Source organism: Phyllobates terribilis, unplaced genomic scaffold (genome assembly GCF_046119375.1).
Source record: "Phyllobates terribilis strain yellow unplaced genomic scaffold, ASM4611937v1 Scaffold_12__6_contigs__length_324123572, whole genome shotgun sequence".
In the NCBI taxonomy this organism is placed as follows: domain Eukaryota; kingdom Metazoa; phylum Chordata; class Amphibia; order Anura; family Dendrobatidae; genus Phyllobates; species Phyllobates terribilis.
Window position 1 is genome coordinate 34,872,234 of NW_027362772.1, and position 22,406 is coordinate 34,894,639.

Genomic DNA, 22,406 nt, shown 5'->3' on the forward strand with positions numbered 1-22,406 from the left:
AGGATGAACGCCATGAAAAAAAACCCGAAAAACTGTGGCGGAATTATGTTTTTTCACCATTTCACAGCACTTTGGATTTTTTTCCCCGTTTTCCGGTACATTATATGGTAAAATAAATGTCGTCACAACTTAAACTATTTTTTTTAATTATTATTATTTAAGAAGGAAAAAACAAACAAAAAAAAAGTCATAATACAGGACAGGCACTAGGACCCAGCAGAGAGCAGCCGCTGCGCCGCTCAGCTCCAGCCATCACGTGGTAATGACATGTCACATGACGCTGAGCTGACAGCTCCCAGACACGCCCCTGCCCATATAAACCTGATCTGGGCGGAGCCAACGTGTTCTTTGTTCAAACTCGAGCGCGCCCCCGCGCCTTTGGCGCTCCTCGTGGACGCGCTTCAGTCGGTTTTCCTTTTTTCACAATGTTGCTCTCTTAGTCTCACATAGATTTTTTTTATTTATTTTTATTTTTTACTAGCCGACCACTTCACTCTCTCTCCCGCTACGCTGAAAACATAAAATTTAAATCCGTCAGTGAAAGTATAGACAACCATGTTAGAACAGTTTTTTCTATTCTTGCATCGTAAAAAAGCCGAATTTTAAAAAACGCAGACTAAAATACCGCAGTTCACAATCTACAAACGAAATGACACCCGCCCGACCACTGCTAAATATAAGTAAAACAGAAAGAGAAACGTTGTATTTTCAGTAATCCCGCCCGCCCGCCTTTGTCGCTGCGCCATAGACCGCGCTGAATGTCCTAGAACTTGGCGGTGTTTGCTTGTGTAGGGCCCGCCCGCTCTGATTTCACAGCTTAGAGCTGCGTGTCGCTTTGTGTTTGTCGGGCCCGCCCGCCCGCGGTTTAGGCGCAGCTTGTTGTGTGCCGGGCCCGCCTGCTCGTGTTTCTGCCCTCCCGCTCTTGTGTGCTGCGGCTGAGGGACCCGCCCGCTGCTGCAGCTTCCCGTGTGCGCGTCGCTCCCGGCTGCTGCTACTGTCGGTGCCGGTGTGAGCTGGGCCGCAGCCTGTTCTCCCCGCCTCCCTTCTCCTCACGTGTCCCGGCGGCGGTGCAGGAGAGGCAGGGAAGGGAGCTCCTCACATGACCCGTGTGTTTGTCCCCGTGATCAGATCCGTCGGGCCTCCCGCCTCCTCCTCCTCCTCCCCGGGCCGCCCCGGGCCCCGGCCCCGCACAGCCTGACCCCGGGGGGGCCCTCTCCCTGCCCGAGCCCCGACACATGGACATGCTGGATCAGGGCCTCGACTCCTCCGCTGCCGCCAGGTGAGAAATCCAGTCCCAGGCTGCGGCCTACACCCGGAGGGCGAGTGTGGGGGAGGGGCGCGCTGACACCGCTGACTGCTGACACCTCCGACTACTGAGACCCCCGACTGCTGACACCTCCGACTACTGAGACCCCCGACTGCTGACACCTCCGACTACTGAGACCCCCGACTGCTGACACCTCCGACTACTGAGACCCCCGACTGCTGACACCTCCGACTACTGAGATCCCCGACTGCTGACACCTCCGACTACTGAGACCCCCGACTGCTGACACCTCCGACTACTGAGACCCCCGACTGCTGACACCTCCGACTACTGAGACCCCCGACTGCTGACACCTCCGACTACTGAGACCCCCGACTGCTGACACCTCCGACTACTGAGACCCCCGACTGCTGACACCTCCGACTACTGAGACCCCCGACTGCTGACACCTCCGACTACTGAGACCCCCGACTGCTGACACCTCCGACTACTGAGACCCCCGACTGCTGACACCTCCGACTACTGAGACCCCCGACTGCTGACACCTCCGACTACTGAGACCCCCGACTGCTGACACCTCCGACTACTGAGACCCCCGACTGCTGACACCCCCGACTACTGAGACCCCCGACTGCTGAGACCCCCGACTGCTGAGACCCCCGACTGCTGAGACCCCCGACTGCTGAGACCCCCGACTGCTGAGACCCCCGACTGCTGAGACCCCCGACTGCTGAGACCCCCGACTGCTGAGACCCCCGACTGCTGAGACCCCCGACTGCTGAGACCCCCGACTGCTGAGACCCCCGACTGCTGAGACCCCCGACTGCTGAGACCCCCGACTGCTGACATCCCCCCGACTGCTGACATCCCCCCGACTGCTGACATCCCCCCAAATGCTGACACCTCCGACTACTGAGACCCCTGACTGCTGACACCTCCGACTGCTGAGCCCCCCGACTGCTGACACCTCCGACTACTGAGCCCCCGACTGCAGACACCGAGCCCCCCAAATGCTGACACCTCCGACTGCTGACAGCCCCCCCCACGAATGCTGACTCATCTGACTACTGAGCCCCCCGACTGCTGACACCCCCCCCCCACGAATGCTGACACCTCCGTCTACTGAGCCCCCCCGACTGCTGACACCTCCGTCTACTGAGCCCCCCGACTGCTGACACCTCCGTCTACTGAGCCCCCCCGACTGCTGACACCTCCGTCTACTGAGCCCCCCCGACTGCTGACACCTCCGTCTACTGAGCCCCCCCGACTGCTGACACCTCCGTCTACTGAGCCCCCCCGACTGCTGACACCTCCGTCTACTGAGCCCCCCGACTGCTGACACCTCCGTCTACTGAGCCCCCCCGACTGCTGACACCTCCGTCTACTGAGCCCCCCGACTGCTGACACCTCCGTCTACTGAGCCCCCCGACTGCTGACACCTCCGACTACTGAGCCCCCCGACTGCTGACACCTCCGACTACTGAGCCCCCCGACTGCTGACACCTCCGACTACTGAGCCCCCCGACTGCTGACACCTCCGACTACTGAGCCCCCCGACTGCTGACACCTCCGACTACTGAGCCCCCGACTGCAGACACCGAGCCCCCCAAATGCTGACACCTCCGACTGCTGACAGCCCCCCCCACGAATGCTGACTCGTCTGACTACTGAGCCCCCCGACTGCTGACACCCCCCCCCACGAATGCTGACACCTCCGTCTACTGAGCCCCCCCGACTGCTGACACCTCCGTCTACTGAGCCCCCCCGACTGCTGACACCTCCGTCTACTGAACCCCCCCGACTGCTGACACCTCCGTCTACTGAGCCCCCCGACTGCTGACACCTCCGTCTACTGAGCCCCCCCGACTGCTGACACCTCCGTCTACTGAGCCCCCCCGACTGCTGACACCTCCGACTACTGAGCCCCCCGACTGCTGAGACCCCCGACTACTGAGACCCCCGACTGCTGACACCTCCGACTACTGAGATCCCCGACTGCTGACACCTCCGACTACTGAGACCCCCGACTGCTGACACCTCCGACTACTGAGACCCCCGACTGCTGACACCTCCGACTACTGAGACCCCCGACTGCTGACACCTCCGACTACTGAGACCCCCGACTGCTGACACCTCCGACTACTGAGACCCCCGACTGCTGACACCTCCGACTACTGAGACCCCCGACTGCTGACACCTCCGACTACTGAGACCCCCGACTGCTGACACCTCCGACTACTGAGACTCCCGACTGCTGAGACCCCCGACTGCTGAGACCCCCGACTGCTGAGACCCCCGACTGCTGAGACCCCCGACTGCTGAGACCCCCGACTGCTGAGACCCCCGACTGCTGAGACCCCCGACTGCTGAGACCCCCGACTGCTGAGACCCCCGACTGCTGAGACCCCCGACTGCTGAGACCCCCGACTGCTGAGACCCCCGACTGCTGAGACCCCCGACTGCTGAGACCCCCGACTGCTGAGACCCCCGACTGCTGAGACCCCCGACTGCTGAGACCCCCGACTGCTGAGACCCCCGACTGCTGACATCCCCCCAAATGCTGACACCTCCGACTACTGAGACCCCTGACTGCTGACACCTCCGACTGCTGAGCCCCCCGACTGCTGACACCTCCGACTACTGAGCCCCCGACTGCAGACACCGAGCCCCCCAAATGCTGACACCTCCGACTGCTGACAGCCCCCCCCACGAATGCTGACTCGTCTGACTACTGAGCCCCCCGACTGCTGACACCCCCCCCCCACGAATGCTGACACCTCCGTCTACTGAGCCCCCCCGACTGCTGACACCTCCGTCTACTGAGCCCCCCCGACTGCTGACACCTCCGTCTACTGAGCCCCCCCGACTGCTGACACCTCCGTCTACTGAGCCCCCCCGACTGCTGACACCTCCGTCTACTGAGCCCCCCCGACTGCTGACACCTCCGTCTACTGAGCCCCCCCGACTGCTGACACCTCCGTCTACTGAGCCCCCCGACTGCTGACACCTCCGACTACTGAGCCCCCCGACTGCTGACACCTCCGACTACTGAGCCCCCCGACTGCTGACACCTCCGACTACTGAGCCCCCCGACTGCTGACACCTCCGACTACTGAGCCCCCCGACTGCTGACACCTCCGACTACTGAGCCCCCGACTGCAGACACCGAGCCCCCCAAATGCTGACACCTCCGACTGCTGACAGCCCCCCCCACGAATGCTGACTCGTCTGACTACTGAGCCCCCCGACTGCTGACACCCCCCCCCACGAATGCTGACACCTCCGTCTACTGAGCCCCCCGACTGCTGACACCTCCGTCTACTGAGCCCCCCCGACTGCTGACACCTCCGTCTACTGAACCCCCCCGACTGCTGACACCTCCGTCTACTGAGCCCCCCGACTGCTGACACCTCCGTCTACTGAGCCCCCCCGACTGCTGACACCTCCGTCTACTGAGCCCCCCCGACTGCTGACACCTCCGACTACTGAGCCCCCCGACTGCTGAGACCCCCGACTGCTGAGACCCCCGACTGCTGAGACCCCCGACTGCTGAGACCCCCGACTGCTGAGACCCCCGACTGCTGAGACCCCCGACTGCTGAGACCCCCGACTGCTGAGACCCCCGACTGCTGAGACCCCCGACTGCTGAGACCCCCGACTGCTGAGACCCCCGACTGCTGAGACCCCCGACTGCTGAGACCCCCGACTGCTGAGACCCCCGACTGCTGAGACCCCCGACTGCTGACACCTCCGACTACTGAGCCCCCGACTGCTGACACCTCCGACTACTGAGCCCCCCGACTGCTGACACCTCCGACTACTGAGCCCCCCGACTGCTGACACCTCCGACTACTGAGCCCCCCGACTGCTGACACCTCCGACTACTGAGCCCCCCGACTGCTGACACCTCCGACTACTGAGCCCCCCGACTGCTGACACCTCCGACTACTGAGCCCCCCGACTGCTGACACCTCCGACTACTGAGCCCCCCGACTGCTGACACCTCCGACTACTGAGCCCCCCGACTGCTGACACCTCCGACTACTGAGCCCCCCGACTGCTGACACCTCCGACTACTGAGCCCCCCGACTGCTGACACCTCCGACTACTGAGCCCCCCGACTGCTGACACCTCCGACTGCTGACACCTCCGACTACTGAGCCCCCCGACTGCTGACACCTCCGACTACTGAGCCCCCCGACTGCTGACACCTCCGACTACTGAGCCCCCCGACTGCTGACACCCCCCCCCCCGACTGCTGACACCCCCCCCCCGACTGCTGACACCCCCCCCCCGACTGCTGACACCCCCCCCCCCCCGACTGCTGACACCCCCCCCCCTGACTGCTGATACCCCCCCCCCCCCCGACTGCTGAGCCTGTGTACTGCCTGACATTGGGGGGGTAATGATCTAATGTACTATCACTGGTGATTATAATGTGCAGAGCGAGGCGTCACCGGGGTGTACTAATATCAGCAGTGCGGTGTATATACTGTGCGGCCCCCCTGTATCCGCTCATCACTCCTGTATATACTGTGCGGCCCCCCTGTATCAGCTCATCACTCCTGTATATACTGTGCGGCCCCCCTGTATCCGCTCATCACTGCTGTATATACTGTGTGGCCCCCCTGTATCCGCTCATCACTGCTGTATATACTGTGCGGGCCCCCCTGTATCCGCTCATCACTGCTGTATATACTGTGCGGCCCCCCTGTATCCGCTCATCACTGCTGTATATACTGTGCGGGCCCCCCGTATCCACTCATCACTGCTGTATATACTGTGCGGCCCCCCTGTATCCGCTCATCACTGCTGTATATACTGTGCGGCCCCCCTGTATCCGCTCATCACTGCTGTATATACTGTGCGGCCCCCCTGTATCCTCTCATCACTACTGTATATACTGTGCCCCCCCTGTATCCGCTCATCACTGCTGTATATACTCTGCGGCCCCCCTGTATCCTCTCATCACTGCTGTATATACTGTGTGGCCCCCTATATCCGCTCATCACTGCTGTATATACTGTGTGGCCCCCTATATCCGCTCATCACTGCTGTATATACTGTGCGGCCCCCCTGTATCCACTCATCACTGCTGTATATACTGTGCCCCCCCTGTATCCGCTCATCACTGCTGTATATACTGTGCCCCCCCTGTATCCTCTCATCACTGCTGTATATACTGTGCGGCCCCCCTGTATCCTCTCATCACTCCTGTATATACTGTGCGGCCCCCCTGTATCCTCTCATCACTGCTGTATATACTCTGCTGCCCCCCTGTATCCGCTCATCACTGCTGTATATACTGTGCGGCCCCCCTGTATCCTCTCATCACTGCTGTATATACTCTGCTGCCCCCCTGTATCCGCTCATCACTGCTGTATATACTGTGCGGCCCCCCTGTATCCGCTCATCACTGCTGTATATACTGTGCGGCCCCCCTGTATCCGCTCATCACTGCTGTATATACTGTGCGGCCCCCCTGTATCCGCTCATCACTGCTGTATATACTGTGCGGCCCCCCTGTATCCGCTCATCACTGCTGTATATACTGTGCCCCCCCTGTATCCTCTCATCACTGCTGTATATACTGTGCCCCCCCTGTATCCTCTCATCGCTGCTGTATATACTGTGCGGCCCCCCTGTATCCACTCATCACTGCTGTATATACTGTGCCGCCCCTGTATCCTCTCATCGCTGCTGTATATACTGTGCGGCCCCCCTGTATCCGCTCATCGCTGCTGTATATACTGTGCCCCCCCGTATCCACTCATCACTGCTGTATATACTGTGCGGCCCCCCTGTATCCGCTCATCACTGCTGTATATACTGTGCGGCCCCCCTGTATACGCTCATCACTGCTGTATATACTGTGCGGCCCCCCTGTATCCTCTCATCACTACTGTATATACTGTGCCCCCCCTGTATCCTCTCATCACTCCTGTATATACTGTGCCCCCCCTGTATCCTCTCATCACTCCTGTATATACTGTGCCCCCCCCCCCCTGTATCCGCTCATCACTGCTGTATATACTCTGCGGCCCCCCTGTATCCTCTCATCACTGCTGTATATACTGTGTGGCCCCCTATATCCGCTCATCACTGCTGTATATACTGTGCGGCCCCCCTGTATCCGCTCATCACTGCTGTATATACTGTGCCCCCCCTGTATCCTCTCATCACTGCTGTATATACTGTGCGGCCCCCCTGTATCCTCTCATCACTCCTGTATATACTGTGCGGCCCCCCTGTATCCTCTCATCACTGCTGTATATACTCTGCTGCCCCCCCTGTATCCGCTCATCACTGCTGTATATACTGTGCGGCCCCCCTGTATCCTCTCATCACTGCTGTATATACTCTGCTGCCCCCCTGTATCCGCTCATCACTGCTGTATATACTCTGCTGCCCCCCTGTATCCGCTCATCACTGCTGTATATACTGTGCGGCCCCCCTGTATCCTCTCATCACTGCTGTATATACTGTGTGGCCCCCCTGTATCCTCTCATCACTGCTGTATATACTGTGCCCCCCCTGTATCCTCTCATCGCTGCTGTATATACTGTGCGGCCCCCTGTATCCTCTCATCACTGCTGTATATACTGTGCCCCCCCCCCCCTGTATCCTCTCATCATTGCTGTATATACTGTGCGGCCCCCCCTGTGTCCGCTCATCACTGCTGTATATACTGTGCCCCCCCCCCCTGTATCCTCTCATCACTGCTGTATATACTGTGCCCCCCCCCTGTATCCTCTCATCACTGCTGTATATACTGTGCGGCCCCCCCTGTATCCGCTCATCACTGCTGTATATACTGTGCCCCCCCCCCCCCCTGTATCCTCTCATCACTGCTGTATATACTGTGCCCCCCCACCTGTATCCGCTCATCACTGCTGTATATACTGTGCGGCCCCCCCTGTATCCGCTCATCACTGCTGTATATACTGTGCCCCCCCCTGTATCCGCTCATCACTGCTGTATATACCGTGCGGCCCCCCTGTATCCGCTCATCACTGCTGTATATACTCTGCGGCCTCCCTGTATCCGCTCATCACTGCTGTATATACTCTGCGGCCTCCCTGTATCCGCTCATCACTGCTGTATATACTGTGCCCCCCCTCCCCCTGTATCCACTCATCACTGCTGTGTATACTCTGCGGCCTCCCTGTATCCGCTCATCACTGCTGTATATACTGTGCCCCCCCCCTGTATTTGCTCATCACTGCTGTACATACTGTGCCCCCCCCCTGTATCCGCTCATCACTGCTGTATATACTCTGCGGCCCCCCTGTATCCGCTCATCACTGCTGTATATACTGTGCCCCCCCTGTATCCGCTCATCACTGCTGTATATACTGTGTGGCCCCCCTGTATCTGCTCATCACTGCTGTATATACTGTGCCCGCCCCTGTATCCGCTCATCACTACTGTATATACTGTGCGGCCCCCCTGTATCCGCTCATCACTGCTGTATTTACTGTGCCCCCCCTCCCCCTGTATCCACTCATCACTGCTGTATATACTCTGCGGCCTCCCTGTATCCGCTCATCACTGCTGTATATACTGTGTGGCCCCCCTGTATCCGCTCATCACTGCTGTATATACTGTGCCCCCCCTGTATCCGCTCATCACTGCTGTATATACTGTGCCCGCCCCTGTATCCGCTCATCACTACTGTATATACTGTGCGGCCCCCCTGTATCCGCTCATCACTGCTGTATTTACTGTGCCCCCCCTCCCCCTGTATCCACTCATCACTGCTGTATATACTCTGCGGCCTCCCTGTATCCGCTCATCACTGCTGTATATACTGTGTGGCCCCCCTGTATCCGCTCATCACTGCTGTATATACTGTGCCCCCCCTGTATCCACTCATCACTGCTGTATATACTGTGCCCCCCCCCCCCTGTATCCTCTCATCCCTGCTGTATATACTGTGCGGCCCCCTCTGTATCCTCTCATCACTGCTGTATATACTCTGCGGCCCCCCTGTATCTGCTCATCACTGCTGTATATACTGTGCGGCCCCCCTGTATCCGCTCATCACTGCTGTATATACTCTGCGGCCCCCCTGTATCCTCTCATCACTGCTGTATATACTGTGCCCCCCCCTGTATCCTCTCATCACTGCTGTATATACTGTGCGGCCCCCTCTGTATCCTCTCATCACTGCTGTATATACTGTGCGGCCCCCCCTGTATCCTCTCATCACTGCTGTATATACTGTGCGGCCCCCCCTGTATCCGCTCATCACTGCTGTATATACTGTGCGGCCCCCCTGTATCCGCTCATCACTGCTGTACGTGGACACGGGAGAAGGGGTCTTGTGAGGACCCCGCAGAGTGCAGCACTGATGATGAGTATGCATGTAACCGCTTCAGACAGTGACGGGTTATTGTAGCTCGGCACCCCCCAGTGTTCGTCTGCAGTTCTGCATGTATACATGTTGCTGCCCCCCACCCCCTCCCCAAGTGGCTAAATAAGGCATAGCAAGTCATGTCGTCTCCTCGTTGTGGTTCCTTTATTTCTCGCCCCTGATTGCTGACGGTTTCCCTCTTCCTTTCTGTGGGTCTTGTAGACGTGTATTTATGTCCCCGTGATGCCTGTACATACAGCTCAAAGCGGGTCTGTGTCCCCCTTGTAGCTGCGGTGTAGCAGAGCTGGCTGCGTCCGAGCACATTAGCGCAGATAATTCTCGTGAAAGTGTTAATAATCCAAGATGCAAGTTCTCTGCTGACTGTCAGTGAATGGGCGGCAAACCCTCCTGCTCCCAGCTGAGAAGCCCCCCACACCTGACAGGCATACCCCCCGGTGATCCGCAGAAGCCCCCTCCACACAGGACAGAGATATCTCCCCCCCCCCCCCCCCCCCCCCGGGTGATCCAGAGGAGCCCCCTCCACTCCGGACAGGCATACCCACTGGGTGATCTGCAGGAGCCCCCTCCACACAGGAGAGAGATATTCCCCCCCGGGTGATCCGCAGAAGCCCCCTCCACACAGGGCAGAGATATTTCCCCCCCCCCCCCCCCCCCCCCCGGGTGATCGGCAGAAGCCCCCTCCACACAGGACAGAGATATCCCCCCGGGTGATCCGCGGGAGCCCCCTCCACGCAGGACAGAGATACCTCCCCCTGGGTGATCCGCGGGAGCCCCCTCCACGCAGGACAGAGATACCTCCCCCTGGGTGATCCGCGGGAGCCCCCTCCACGCAGGACAGAGATACCTCCCCCTGGGTGATCCGCGGGAGCCCCCTCCACGCAGGACAGAGATACCTCCCCCTGGGTGATCCGCGGGAGCCCCCTCCACGCAGGACAGAGATACCTCCCCCTGGGTGATCCGCGGGAGCCCCCTCCACGCAGGACAGAGATACCTCCCCCTGGGTGATCCGCGGGAGCCCCCTCCACGCAGGACAGAGATACCTCCCCCTGGGTGATCCGCGGGAGCCCCCTCCACGCAGGACAGAGATACCTCCCCCTGGGTGATCCGCGGGAGCCCCCTCCACGCAGGACAGAGATACCTCCCCCTGGGTGATCCGCGGGAGCCCCCTCCACGCAGGACAGAGATACCTCCCCCTGGGTGATCCGCGGGAGCCCCCTCCACGCAGGACAGAGATACCTCCCCCTGGGTGATCCGCGGGAGCCCCCTCCACGCAGGACAGAGATACCTCCCCCTGGGTGATCCGCGGGAGCCCCCTCCACGCAGGACAGAGATACCTCCCCCTGGGTGATCCGCGGGAGCCCCCTCCACGCAGGACAGAGATACCTCCCCCTGGGTGATCCGCGGGAGCCCCCTCCACGCAGGACAGAGATACCTCCCCCTGGGTGATCCGCGGGAGCCCCCTCCACGCAGGACAGAGATTTTTCCCCCCCCCCCCTCCCCCTGGGTGATCCGCGGGAGCCCCCTCCACGCAGGACAGAGATTTTTCCCCCCCCCCCCCCCTCCCCCTGGGTGATCCGCGGGAGCCCCCTCCACGCAGGACAGAGATTTCCCCCCCCCCCCCCCCTCCTGGGTGATCCGCGGGAGCCCCCTCCACGCAGGACAGAGATTTCCCCCCCCCCCCCCCCTCCTGGGTGATCCGCGGGAGCCCCCTCCACGCAGGACAGAGATACCTCCCCCTGGGTGATCCGCGGGAGCCCCCTCCACGCAGGACAGAGATACCTCCCCCTGGGTGATCCGCGGGAGCCCCCTCCACGCAGGACAGAGATCCCCCCCCCCCCCCCTCCTGGGTGATCCGCGGGAGCCCCCTCCACGCAGGACAGAGATACCCCCTGGGTGCGGTGGGCCCTGGTTCTCGTCTTGGGGCTAGTCATGCTGGCGGAGGAGCCGCGGTGACATAACGCCGGCTTCTCCCTGCAGCTGAGTCATGTGGATGTTTCACAACAAGACCGAGCGGCCAAAACATGTATTATTTTCTGCAAGCGACGCCTCCGATCTGTAATCAGCCTGGATGACGGAGGGAGCCCCTGTAGGAACACAACTCCCAGGAGGCATAGTCCATCGTGCGCCTGTTGGTGCTGTCACCGCGATTGACTGGATCTGACATAGTTGTCCAAATGGGAGCGAGGGTCCATTGCGTCGATTGTTAGAACACTGCACAAATATCTAGAAAATCAGTCGTTCACATCCTTTCGTTACTTTTCTTTTTCCTTCGTAGTCACGACAAAGGACAGGAAGCGGACGAAGTGGTGGAGTTACAGGACGGTAAGCCCCCGCTCACCCCCATCATCCAGCATCGGTCACCCCCGGAGAATATCTCATCTCTCAATAGTATCTCATGCCAACCTGCCAGGTTTCAGAGCAGAAACTTGAATATATCATATAAATATCTCTTTAGACTTGATGAAGTTGTTGTACTTACCTTGAAAAATCAGCGTCCTGTTGTGAACATCGGTACTTCACCTTTTTAACTGCTTAAAAAAAAGAGATGGAACACTTATTTTCATAACTGCTGTCTTAATGGGGATCATCAAAGTAAGTACACCAGATTCTTCAGGTCTAGAACACCTGTATAATTGTGTTTTCACTTCTGCAGATGACACCAGCGCTGACGAGCACACGGCGGTGGCCATCGCGGCGGTCCAGCAGGCGGCCTTCTCTGACCACAACATCCAGTACCAGTTCCGCACAGAGAACAATGGAGGACAGGTACCGCCCTGCACCGATCTCCCCCGGGGCGCAGACCGCCCTGCACCGATCTCCCCCGGGGCGCAGACCGCCCTGCACCGATCTCCCCCGGGGCGCAGACCGCCCTGCACCGATCTCCCCCGGGGCGCAGACCGCCCTGCACCGATCTCCCCCGGGGCGCAGACCGCCCTGCACCGATCGGGCCTGACATGTGTTCTCTGTGTCCTCAGGTGACGTACAGAGTGGTCCAGGTGACGGACGGTCAGCTGGACGGGCAGGGGGACACGACCGGTGCCGTGAGCGTTGTGTCAACGGCCGCCTTCGCTGGCGCCCCACAGGCTGTGGCCCAGGTGAGAGGTGGAGAATAAAGCATGATAACAAGGAGACTGAGTGCAGCTCTGGAGTATAATACAGGATGTAACTCAGGATCAGTAATGTAATGTATGTACACAGTGACTGCACCAGCAGAATAGTGAGTGCAGCTCTGGAGTATAATACAGGATGTAACTCAGGATCAGTAATGTATGTACACAGTGACTGCACCAACAGAATAGTGAGTACAGCTCTGGAGTATAATACAGGAGGTAACTCAGGATCAGTACAGGATCAGTAATGTAATGCATGTACACAGTGACTGCACCAGCAGAATAGTGAGTGTAGCTCTGGAGTATAATACTGGATGTAACTCAGGATCAGTAATGTAATGTATGTACACAGTGACTGCACCAGCAGAATAGTGAGTGCAGCTCTGGAGTATAATACAGGATGTAACTCAGGATCAGTAATGTAATGTATGTACACAGTGACTGCACCAGCAGAATAGTGAGTGCAGCTCTGGAGTATAATACAGGATGTAACTCAGGATCAGTAATGTAATGTATGTACACAGTGACTGCACCAGCAGAATAGTGAGTGCAGCTCTGGAGTATAATACAGCTTGTAACTCAGGATCAGTAATGTAATGTATGTACACAGTGACTGCACCAGCAGAATAGTGAGTGCAGCTCTGGAGGATAATACAGGAGTAACACAGGATCAGTAATGTAATGTATGTACACAGTGACTGCACCAGCAGAATAGTGAGTGCAGCTCTGGAGTATAATACAAGATGTAACTCAGGATCAGTAACGTAATGTATGTACACAGTGACTGCACCAGCAGAATAGTGAGTGCAGCTCTGGAGTATAATACAGGATGTAACTCAGGATCAGTAATGTAATGTATGTACACAGTGACTGCACCAGCAGAATTAGGAGTGCTACTCTGGAGTATGATGCAGCACCTTATTGTTAATGTATTGTATTTGGTCATTGACGTTGCAGGCGGTCATCCAAAACCCCTTTAGTAATGGCGGAAGCCCTTCTACAGACGCGGTCAGTGGCGAGGCTCGCTTTGCATACTTCCCCGCTTCCACTGTGGGCGACACAACAGCGGTGTCCGTTCAGACTACTGACCCTGCGCTGACACAAGCTGGAGGTACGTGACGTCCCATTTATACCCTTTCCTTTATCACTGGTGGGGTCAGAGATGGGAGAATGGAGGCGCAGGACGCCGGTCCGTCCGGCAGGTTGGTGTCTGTGACCCGGCAGATCTCCTCTCAGCTCCCGGCTGCAGTGATGTGAAGCCGAGCGGACGCTGCACCTGGGACGTACTGTAATATCTGCCGCCTTTATATCCTCAGGGCAGTTCTACGTCATGATGACCCCTCAAGATGTGATTCCTGCCGGGACTCAGAGGACGATCGCTCCGCGCACGCACCCCTACTCTCCGTACGTAGCAAACACCAGGCCGCCGTCTGCTGGATGATGGCGTCAGTGCACGTCCCACAGCGCAGACCCTATATACACCGCGTGCAGAATTATTAGGAAATGCGTATTTTGATCACATGATATTTTTTATACATGTTGTCCTACTCCAAGCTGCATAGGCTTCAGAGCCAACTACCAATTAAGTAAATCTGGTGATGTGCATCTCTGTAATGAGGAGGGGTGTTGACTAATGACATCAACACCCTATATAAGGTGTGCTTAATTATTAGGCAACTTCCTTTCCTTTGGCAAAATGGGTCAGAAGAGAGATTTGACGGGCTCTGAAAAGTCCAAAATTGTGAGATGTCTTGCAGAGGGATGCAGCAGTCTTGAAATTTCCAAACTTTTGAAGCGTGATCACCGAACAATCAAGCGTTTCATGGCAAATAGCCAACAGGGTCGCAAGAAGCGTGTTGGCCAAAAAAGGCGCAAAATAACTTCCCATGAATTGAGGAAAATCAAGCGTGAAGCTGCCAAGATGCCATTCGTCAACAGTTTTGCCATATTTCAGAGCTGCAACGTTACTGGAGTATCAAAAAGCACAAAGTGTGCGATACTCAGGGACATGGCCAAGGTAAGGAAGGCTGAAAAACGACCACCTTTGTACAAGAAACATAAGATAAAACGTCAAGAATGGGCCAAGAAATATCTTAAGACTGATTTTTCAAAGGTTTTATGGACTGATGAAATGAGAGTGACTCTTGATGGGCCAGATGGATGGGCCAGAGGCTGGATCAGTAAAGGGCAGAGAGCTCCACTCCGACTCGGACGCCAGCAAGGTGGAGGTGGGGTACTGGTATGGGCTGGTATCATCAAAGATGAACTTGTGGGACCTTTTCGGGTTGAGGATGGAGTGAAGCTCAACTCCCAGACCTACTGCCAGTTTCTGGAAGACAACTTCTTCAAGCAGTGATACAGGAAGAAGTCGGTATCGTTCAGGAAAAACATGATTTTCATGCAGGACAATGCTCCATCACATGCATCCAACTACTCCACAGCGTGGCTGGCCAGTAAAGGTCTAAAAGAAGAAAAAATAATGACATGGGCCCCTTGTTCACCTGATCTGAACCCCATAGAGAACCTGTGGTCCATCATAAAATGTGAGATCTACAGGGAGGGAAAACAGTACACCTCTCGGAACAGTGTCTGGGAGGCTGTGGTGAGATCTACAGGGAGGAAAAACAGTACACCTCTGGGAACAGTGTCTGGGAGGCTGTGGTGGCTGCTGCATGAAAACAGATCAAGCAACTGACAGAATCTATGGATGGAAGGCTGCTGAGTGTCACCATAAAGAAAGGTGGCTATATTGATCACTAATTTTTTTGGTTTTGCATGTCAGAAATGTTTATTTCTAAATTTTGTGCACTGATATTGGTTTACCTGGTGAAAATAAACAAGTGAGATGGGATTATATTTGGTTTTTATTAAGTTGACAAATAATTCGGCACAGTAATAGTCACCTGCACAAACAGATATCCTCCTAAGATAGCCAAATCTGAAAAAAAAAACACTCCAACTTCCAAAAATATTAAGCTTGGATATTTATGAGTCTTTCAGGTTGATTGAGAACATGGTTGTTGATCAATAATAAAAATAATCCTCTAAAATACAACTTGCCTAATAATTCTGCACACAGTGTATATATAATATAAATATATATACATACACACTCCTGTATACAATCCTCCTCAGTTGGACATTTTTGCTTTCTTCTCTGTCTAGAAAAATGGATGGCAACAGAACTCCTCGTGACGAGCGGCGCAGAGCACAACACAACGAAGGTGAGCGCAGCTCCGCAGACTCGTCACCGCTGATTATTGTATTCGCACTTCCGATGTTTGTAACTTTTTTTCTTTCCCCTGCAGTGGAGAGAAGAAGAAGAGACAAGATTAACAACTGGATCGTCCAGCTATCCAAAATCATTCCAGACTGCAACACGGAGAGCAGCAAAACCGGAGCAGTAAGAGCCGCACATTCACCTTCCTCTGCTCCGACTGTAGATCAAAGGGGCGCACCCATCCTATATAGTGACGCAAATCCCCCCAGATCTCATACACCTTTACTTTATTAATCAGCGGGGGTCTGACCTGTGGGACCACCACCAATCCCAGGAATAAAGAGCCACAGCCTCTTCACTGCTTTTTCTTACACATCCAGGTGTGAAGGGACCGGAGCGCTAGGTCGGACGCCTCTCCTTCGATGGTGTGGGTCGGGCGCCGCTCCTTCTCCGGGGGGTGGGGTGGTCGGGCGCCTCTCCTTCTCCGGTGGTGGGGGTCGGGCGCCTCTCCTTCTCCGGTGGTGGGGGTCAGGCGCCTCTCCTTCTCCGGTGGTTGGGGTCGGGCGCCTCTCCTTCTCCGGTGGTTGGGGTCGGGCGCCTCTCCTTCTCCGGTGGTTGGGGTCGGGCGCCTCTCCTTCTCCGGTGGTTGGGGTCGGGCGCCTCTCCTTCTCCGGTGGTTGGGGTCGGGCGCCTCTCCTTCTCCGGTGGTTGGGGTCGGGCGCCTCTCCTTCTCCGGTGGTTGGGGTCGGGCGCCTCTCCTTCTCCTTCTCCGGTGGTGGGGGGTCGGGCGCCTCTCCTTCTCCTTCTCCGATGGTGGTGGTCGGGCTCCTCTCCTTCTCCGATGGTGGGGGTCGGGCTCCTCTCCTTCTCCGATGGTGGGGGTCGGGCGCCTCTCCTCCGATTGTGGGGGTCGGGCGCCTCTCCTTCTCCGATGGTGGGGGTCGGGCGCCTCTCCTTCTCCGATGGTGGTGGTCGGGCGCCTCTCCTTCTCCGATGGTGGTGGTCGGGCGCCTCTCCTTCTCCAGGGGGTGGGGTGGTCGGGCGCCGCTCTTTCTCCGGTGGTGGGGGTCGGGCGCCTCTCCTTCTCCGGTGGTGGGGGTCGGGCGCCTCTCCTTCTCCGGTGGTGGGGGTCGGGCGCCTCTCCTTCTCCGGTGGTGGGGGTCGGGCGCCTCTCCTTCTCCGGTGGTGGGGGTCGGGCGCCTCTCCTTCTCCGGTGGTGGGGGTCGGGCGCCTCTCCTTCTCCGGTGGTGGGGGTCGGGCGCCTCTCCTTCTCCGGTGGTGGGGGTCGGGCGCCTCTCCTTCTCCAGTGGTGGGGGTCGGGCGCCTCTCCTCCGGTGGTGGGGGTCGGGCGCCTCTCCTTCTCCGGTGGTGGGGGTCGGGCGCCTCTCCTTCTCCGGTGGTTGGGGTCGGGCGCCTCTCCTCCGGTGGTTGGGGTCGGGCGCCTCTCCTTCTCCTTCTCCGATGGTGGTGGTCGGGCGCCTCTCCTTCTCCGATGGTGGTGGTCGGGCGCCTCTCCTTCTCCGATGGTGGGGGTCGGGCGCCTCTCCTTCTCCGATGGTGGGGGTCGGGCGCCTCTCCTCCGGTGGTTGGGGTCGGGCGCCTCTCCTTCTCCGGTGGTTGGGGTCGGGCGCCGCTCCTTCTCCGGTGGTGGGGGTCGGGCGCCTCTCCTTCTCCGGTGGTGGGGGTCGGGCGCCTCTCCTTCTCCGGTGGTTGGGGTCGGGCGCCTCTCCTTCTCCGGTGGTGGGGGTCGGGCGCCGCTCCTTCTCCGGTGGTGGGGGTCGGGCGCCTCTCCTTCTCCGGTGGTGGGGGTCGGGCGCCTCTCCTTCTCCGGTGGTGGGGGTCGGGCGCCTCTCCTTCTCCGGTGGTGGGGGTCGGGCGCCTCTCCTTCTCCGGTGGTGGGGGTCGGGCGCCTCTCCTTCTCCGGTGGTGGGGGTCGGGCGCCTCTCCTTCTCCGGTGGTGGGGGTCGGGCGCCTCTCCTTCTCCGGTGGTGGGGGTCGGGCGCCTCTCCTTCTCCGGTGGTGGGGGTCGGGCGCCTCTCCTTCTCCGGTGGTGGGGGTCGGGCGCCTCTCCTTCTCCGGTGGTGGGGGTCGGGCGCCTCTCCTTCTCCGGTGGTGGGGGTCGGGCGCCTCTCCTTCTCCGGTGGTGGGGGTCGGGCGCCTCTCCTTCTCCGGTGGTGGGGGTCGGGCGCCTCTCCTTCTCCGGTGGTGGGGGTCGGGCGCCTCTCCTTCTCCGGTGGTGGGGGTCGGGCGCCTCTCCTTCTCCGGTGGTGGGGGTCGGGCGCCTCTCCTCCTCCGGTGGTGGGGGTCGGGCGCCTCTCCTTCTCCGGTGGTTGGGGTCGGGCGCCTCTCCTTCGGTGGTGGGGGTCGGGCGCCTCTCCTTCTCCTTCTCCGATGGTGGTGGTCGGGCGCCTCTCCTTCTCCGATGGTGGGGGTCGGGCGCCTCTCCTTCTCCGATGGTGGGGGTCGGGCGCCTCTCCTTCTCCGATGGTGGGGGTCGGGCGCCTCTCCTTCTCCGGTGGTTGGGGTCGGGCGCCTCTCCTTCTCCGGTGGTTGGGGTCGGGCGCCTCTCCTTCTCCGGTGGTTGGGGTCGGGCGCCGCTCCTTCTCCGGTGGTGGGGGTCGGGCGCCTCTCCTTCTCCGGTGGTGGGGGTCGGGCGCCTCTCCTTCTCCGGTGGTGGGGGTCGGGCGCCTCTCCTTCTCCGGTGGTGGGGGTCGGGCGCCTCTCCTTCTCCGGTGGTGGGGGTCGGGCGCCTCTCCTTCTCCGGTGGTGGGGGTCGGGCGCCTCTCCTTCTCCGGTGGTGGGGGTCGGGCGCCTCTCCTTCTCCGGTGGTGGGGGTCGGGCGCCTCTCCTTCTCCGGTGGTGGGGGTCGGGCGCCTCTCCTTCTCCGGTGGTGGGGGTCGGGCGCCTCTCCTTCTCCGGTGGTGGGGGTCGGGCGCCTCTCCTTCTCCGGTGGTGGGGGTCGGGCGCCTCTCCTTCTCCGGTGGTGGGGGTCGGGCGCCTCTCCTTCTCCGGTGGTTGGGGTCGGGCGCCTCTCCTTCTCCGGTGGTTGGGGTCGGGCGCCTCTCCTTCTCCGGTGGTTGGGGTCGGGCGCCTCTCCTTCTCCGGTGGTGGGGGTCGGGCGCCTCTCCTTCTCCGGTGGTGGGGGTCGGGCGCCTCTCCTTCTCCGGTGGTGGGGGTCGGGCGCCTCTCCTTCTCCGGTGGTGGGGGTCGGGCGCCTCTCCTTCTCCGGTGGTGGGGGTCGGGCGCCTCTCCTTCTCCGGTGGTGGGGGTCGGGCGCCTCTCCTTCTCCGGTGGTGGGGGTCGGGCGCCTCTCCTTCTCCGGTGGTGGGGGTCGGGCGCCTCTCCTTCTCCGGTGGTGGGGGTCGGGCGCCTCTCCTTCTCCGGTGGTGGGGGTCGGGCGCCTCTCCTTCTCCGGTGGTGGGGGTCGGGCGCCTCTCCTTCTCCGGTGGTGGGGGTCGGGCGCCTCTCCTTCTCCGGTGGTGGGGGTCGGGCGCCTCTCCTTCTCCGGTGGTGGGGGTCGGGCGCCTCTCCTCCGGTGGTGGGGGTCGGGCGCCTCTCCTCCGGTGGTGGGGGTCGGGCGCCTCTCCTCCGATGGTGGGGGTCGGGCGCCTCTCCTTTTCCGATGGTGGTGGTCGGGCGCCTCTCCTTCTCCGATGGTGTGGGTCGGGCGCCGCTCCTTCTCCAGGGGGTGGGGTGGTCGGGCGCCGCTCCTTCTCCGGTGGTGGGGGTCGGGCGCCTCTCCTTCTCCGGTGGTGGGGGTCGGGCGCCTCTCCTTCTCCGGTGGTGGGGGTCGGGCGCCTCTCCTTCTCGTGTGGGGGGGGTCCCTCCGTTTAGGATTCTCCCCGGTTATATGGTGCGGTGACCGTACACAATGGAGGCTGACTCCTGCTGTGATTGCACCCAGATCTTTACACTCCGCTGTGTGAGAGGCGGTTGAGTTCGCCCCTAGTCCCCGGTGCAGTGGGACATGACTGGTGGATGCAATGTCTCCGGCTCCTTTGGGTCGGGACACGTTGCTTGTACTGTGCTGAAGGGGAATTACAGGGGTCGTCCTAAATGGGAAGATTGCACCCAAATGGCTGTTTAAAGGGGCGCTGCAGGCAGAAGTGATCGTGCCGGGCTGGGGGTGATGCTGATATGTGGCGCTGATGTTTTGACGCTCATGCTATGACAAACCCTCATTATATTCAGATTTCCCATTTTTGCCCCTAGGGTGTAATAGATCCCTTGTTTTCCGGTTCACAGCAGAGTAAAGGCGGGATCCTGTCCAAAGCCTGCGACTACATCCGCGAGCTGCGCCAGACCAACCAGCGCATGCAGGAGACCTTCAAGGAGGCCGAGCGGCTGCAGATGGACAACGAGATGCTGCGCCAGCAGGTCCGTCCTACTCCGGGGTGCTAGATATATAGATGGCATGGGTGAGGGTGACAAAGAAAGCTCCTTCCCTGTTAGGAGCTGCGGTTACAACCGACCCCAGCGTCCGAGGTTAAATGAGCAGGATGTTTCTTGCTCCTTTGTGTGTTGGCGTGGGCACAGCTCCATCACTGATCCGCAATGTAAACGTCTCCGTCTTCTGTTCCCTTACCAGATAGTAGAGCAGAAGAACGCGAACGCCCTCCTGCGGGAGCAGCTGCAGCAGCACGGCATCGAGGTGGTGGAAGAGGCGCCGAGGCAGTAGATCCGTGCGCCCGCGTGTGAACTCAGCCAGTCAAAAAAAAAAAAAAAGATGCCACGAAAAAAAAAAAACTTGTATATCAGCTTTCCCCCTCCCTTCGTTTTACCCTTTTTGCCCCGCGCACCTACCACCGCCCTGCATCCCCCCGAGACCCCCACTCCTCATACAGTAACCGTGTCAAAGATCTCTCTCCATCCTGGCGAACTGCGTGGGGCGAGGGGCTGCCACAGGGTTTCCTCGCCGACAGGAGAAGAATCCTTTTTGCCCCGTCATCATCCTGGACCATGCTCACCTTGGAAGACATCTTCACTGCCAGGGACTTGCATGGGGCTGACGGAAGGGCTGAGGGTCTTATTACGTTTGCATTGCTCTATATTTTTTTTTTTTATGATGAATCTATAAATATGAACATACCGTAGACTTTTAGCAATGACGATAGACTGAGTCCCTCCTTTTTGTTTTCTTTATTTTTAAACCCCTCTGTGGTCATTTTCTGCCGTGGATTAACACGTCGCAGCATTAAAGCGAACCCGGAGATTGGCACATTGATATTCTCAGCGTCCCGAGGAGGGGGTGCCGTTCACCCACGTCACACAATCTGCTTCATTCTGCACCCACTGGGTTTTATTTCTATTATGCCACTAGATGGCGACAGAGAGCTATGGGCCGAGCAGTTGCTGACAGCGTGACTCTGCCATTCAATATCGCTTTACTGCACTGGTGTAAACTTTCACCGCTCACCTCCAGGGCTGCCAAACAGTTTGTCGGAGATGTCTAATGGGGTACGCCTAATCTTTTTTTTTTTTTTTTTTTGCTAGAATCCCACCTGAAAATAAACATTTTACGTAAATTTTCCCCGACTAGTCGTGAAGAGAACGAGAAACGCCGGCAGCCTCGTTTATTAGCATAAGCCTGGGGCGGAGGAAGATTGGCGGAAAATTTGCGGTGCTGCCCCTTTAATCTCAGGATCAAGTGGGACCCCATAAAGCGACATCTCCTGCAGCGGAGGGGTGCAGAGACGATCCTGCGCCATGTTATTATCTGAAGGCGATTGCCGCCGTCACTGCGGGTTTGTTGCACTCAGCGCCGTTATTGGTGTCATCCGCGGCAGGAGGAGCAGCGCTCCCGTCCTCCATTGTTGCACGGCTCCCGGGATCTGGAACGCACGGGTCGGGTCACGTGATAACGCCACGTAAAAAAAAAAACCTTTTGTTATTGTTCCTTTTTTATATGTTTTTGGTGACTTTATCGCTTCCATTAATAAAAACAAAAAATCCTGACGTAACCCCCTGCTGCACCGCTGCGATAGATCACATGTCCGATCCACTACTTCATATAGTGTCCACCAGGGGGAGCAGTGGAGAAAAAAATCCAAATGATCTCATGTTTGAACCGCTGTGTCCCATGGTGTCCACCAGGGGGAGCGGCAAAGAAATGTCCTGATGGTAACCTATCTACTGCAACAGATCACATCTGCTGCGTCCCATGGTGTCCACCAGGGGGAGCAGCGAAGAAAAATCCAGAGGATCACATGTCTGAACCGCTGTGTCAAATGGTGTCCACCAGGGGGGGGCAGTAAAGAAAAATCCTGATGATCACTTGTCTGATCTGCTGCCTCATGGTGTCCACCAGGGGGAGCAGCCCATACGATTGCATGTCTGATCCGCTGTGTCATATAGTGTCCACCAGGGGGGCAGTAAAGAAAAATCCTGATGATCACTTGTCTGATCTGCTGCCTCATGGTGTCCACCAGGGGG

The 22,406-nt window shown here is 58.6% G+C and overlaps 1 protein-coding gene across 2 annotated transcripts; it reads left to right on the forward strand.

Moving 5' to 3' along the window:
- The first annotated feature begins 890 nt into the window (after positions 1–890).
- On the forward strand, positions 891–21,934 carry USF2 (upstream transcription factor 2, c-fos interacting). 2 transcript variants are annotated; one of them, XM_073655744.1, is made up of 10 exons: positions 891–1,279; positions 11,920–11,966; positions 12,298–12,410; positions 12,620–12,739; positions 13,712–13,865; positions 14,071–14,158; positions 15,920–15,978; positions 16,063–16,157; positions 20,187–20,351; positions 20,563–21,934. In XM_073655744.1, exons 1-10 carry the CDS (start codon positions 1,236–1,238, stop codon positions 20,650–20,652), a joined length of 975 nt encoding a protein of 324 aa, XP_073511845.1. In that variant the 5' UTR covers positions 891–1,235; the 3' UTR covers positions 20,653–21,934. The 2 variants fall into 2 exon arrangements, with proteins under 2 accessions (XP_073511845.1, XP_073511847.1); XM_073655746.1 differs by having other exon boundaries at positions 892–1,279; positions 20,220–20,351.
- The last annotated feature ends 472 nt before the right edge of the window (positions 21,935–22,406 follow it).

Bases quoted from the DNA above. Each gene is read 5' to 3' on its own strand.
- USF2 (XM_073655744.1), top strand. From the start codon at position 1,236: ATGGACATGCTGGATCAGGGCCTCGACTCCTCCGCTGCCGCCAG. The intron at 12,411-12,619 runs GTACCGCCCTGC...CTGTGTCCTCAG, and splicing joins CAGAGAACAATGGAGGACAG to GTGACGTACAGAGTGGTCCA. The intron at 16,158-20,186 runs GTAAGAGCCGCA...TTTTGCCCCTAG, and splicing joins AGAGCAGCAAAACCGGAGCA to GGTGTAATAGATCCCTTGTT.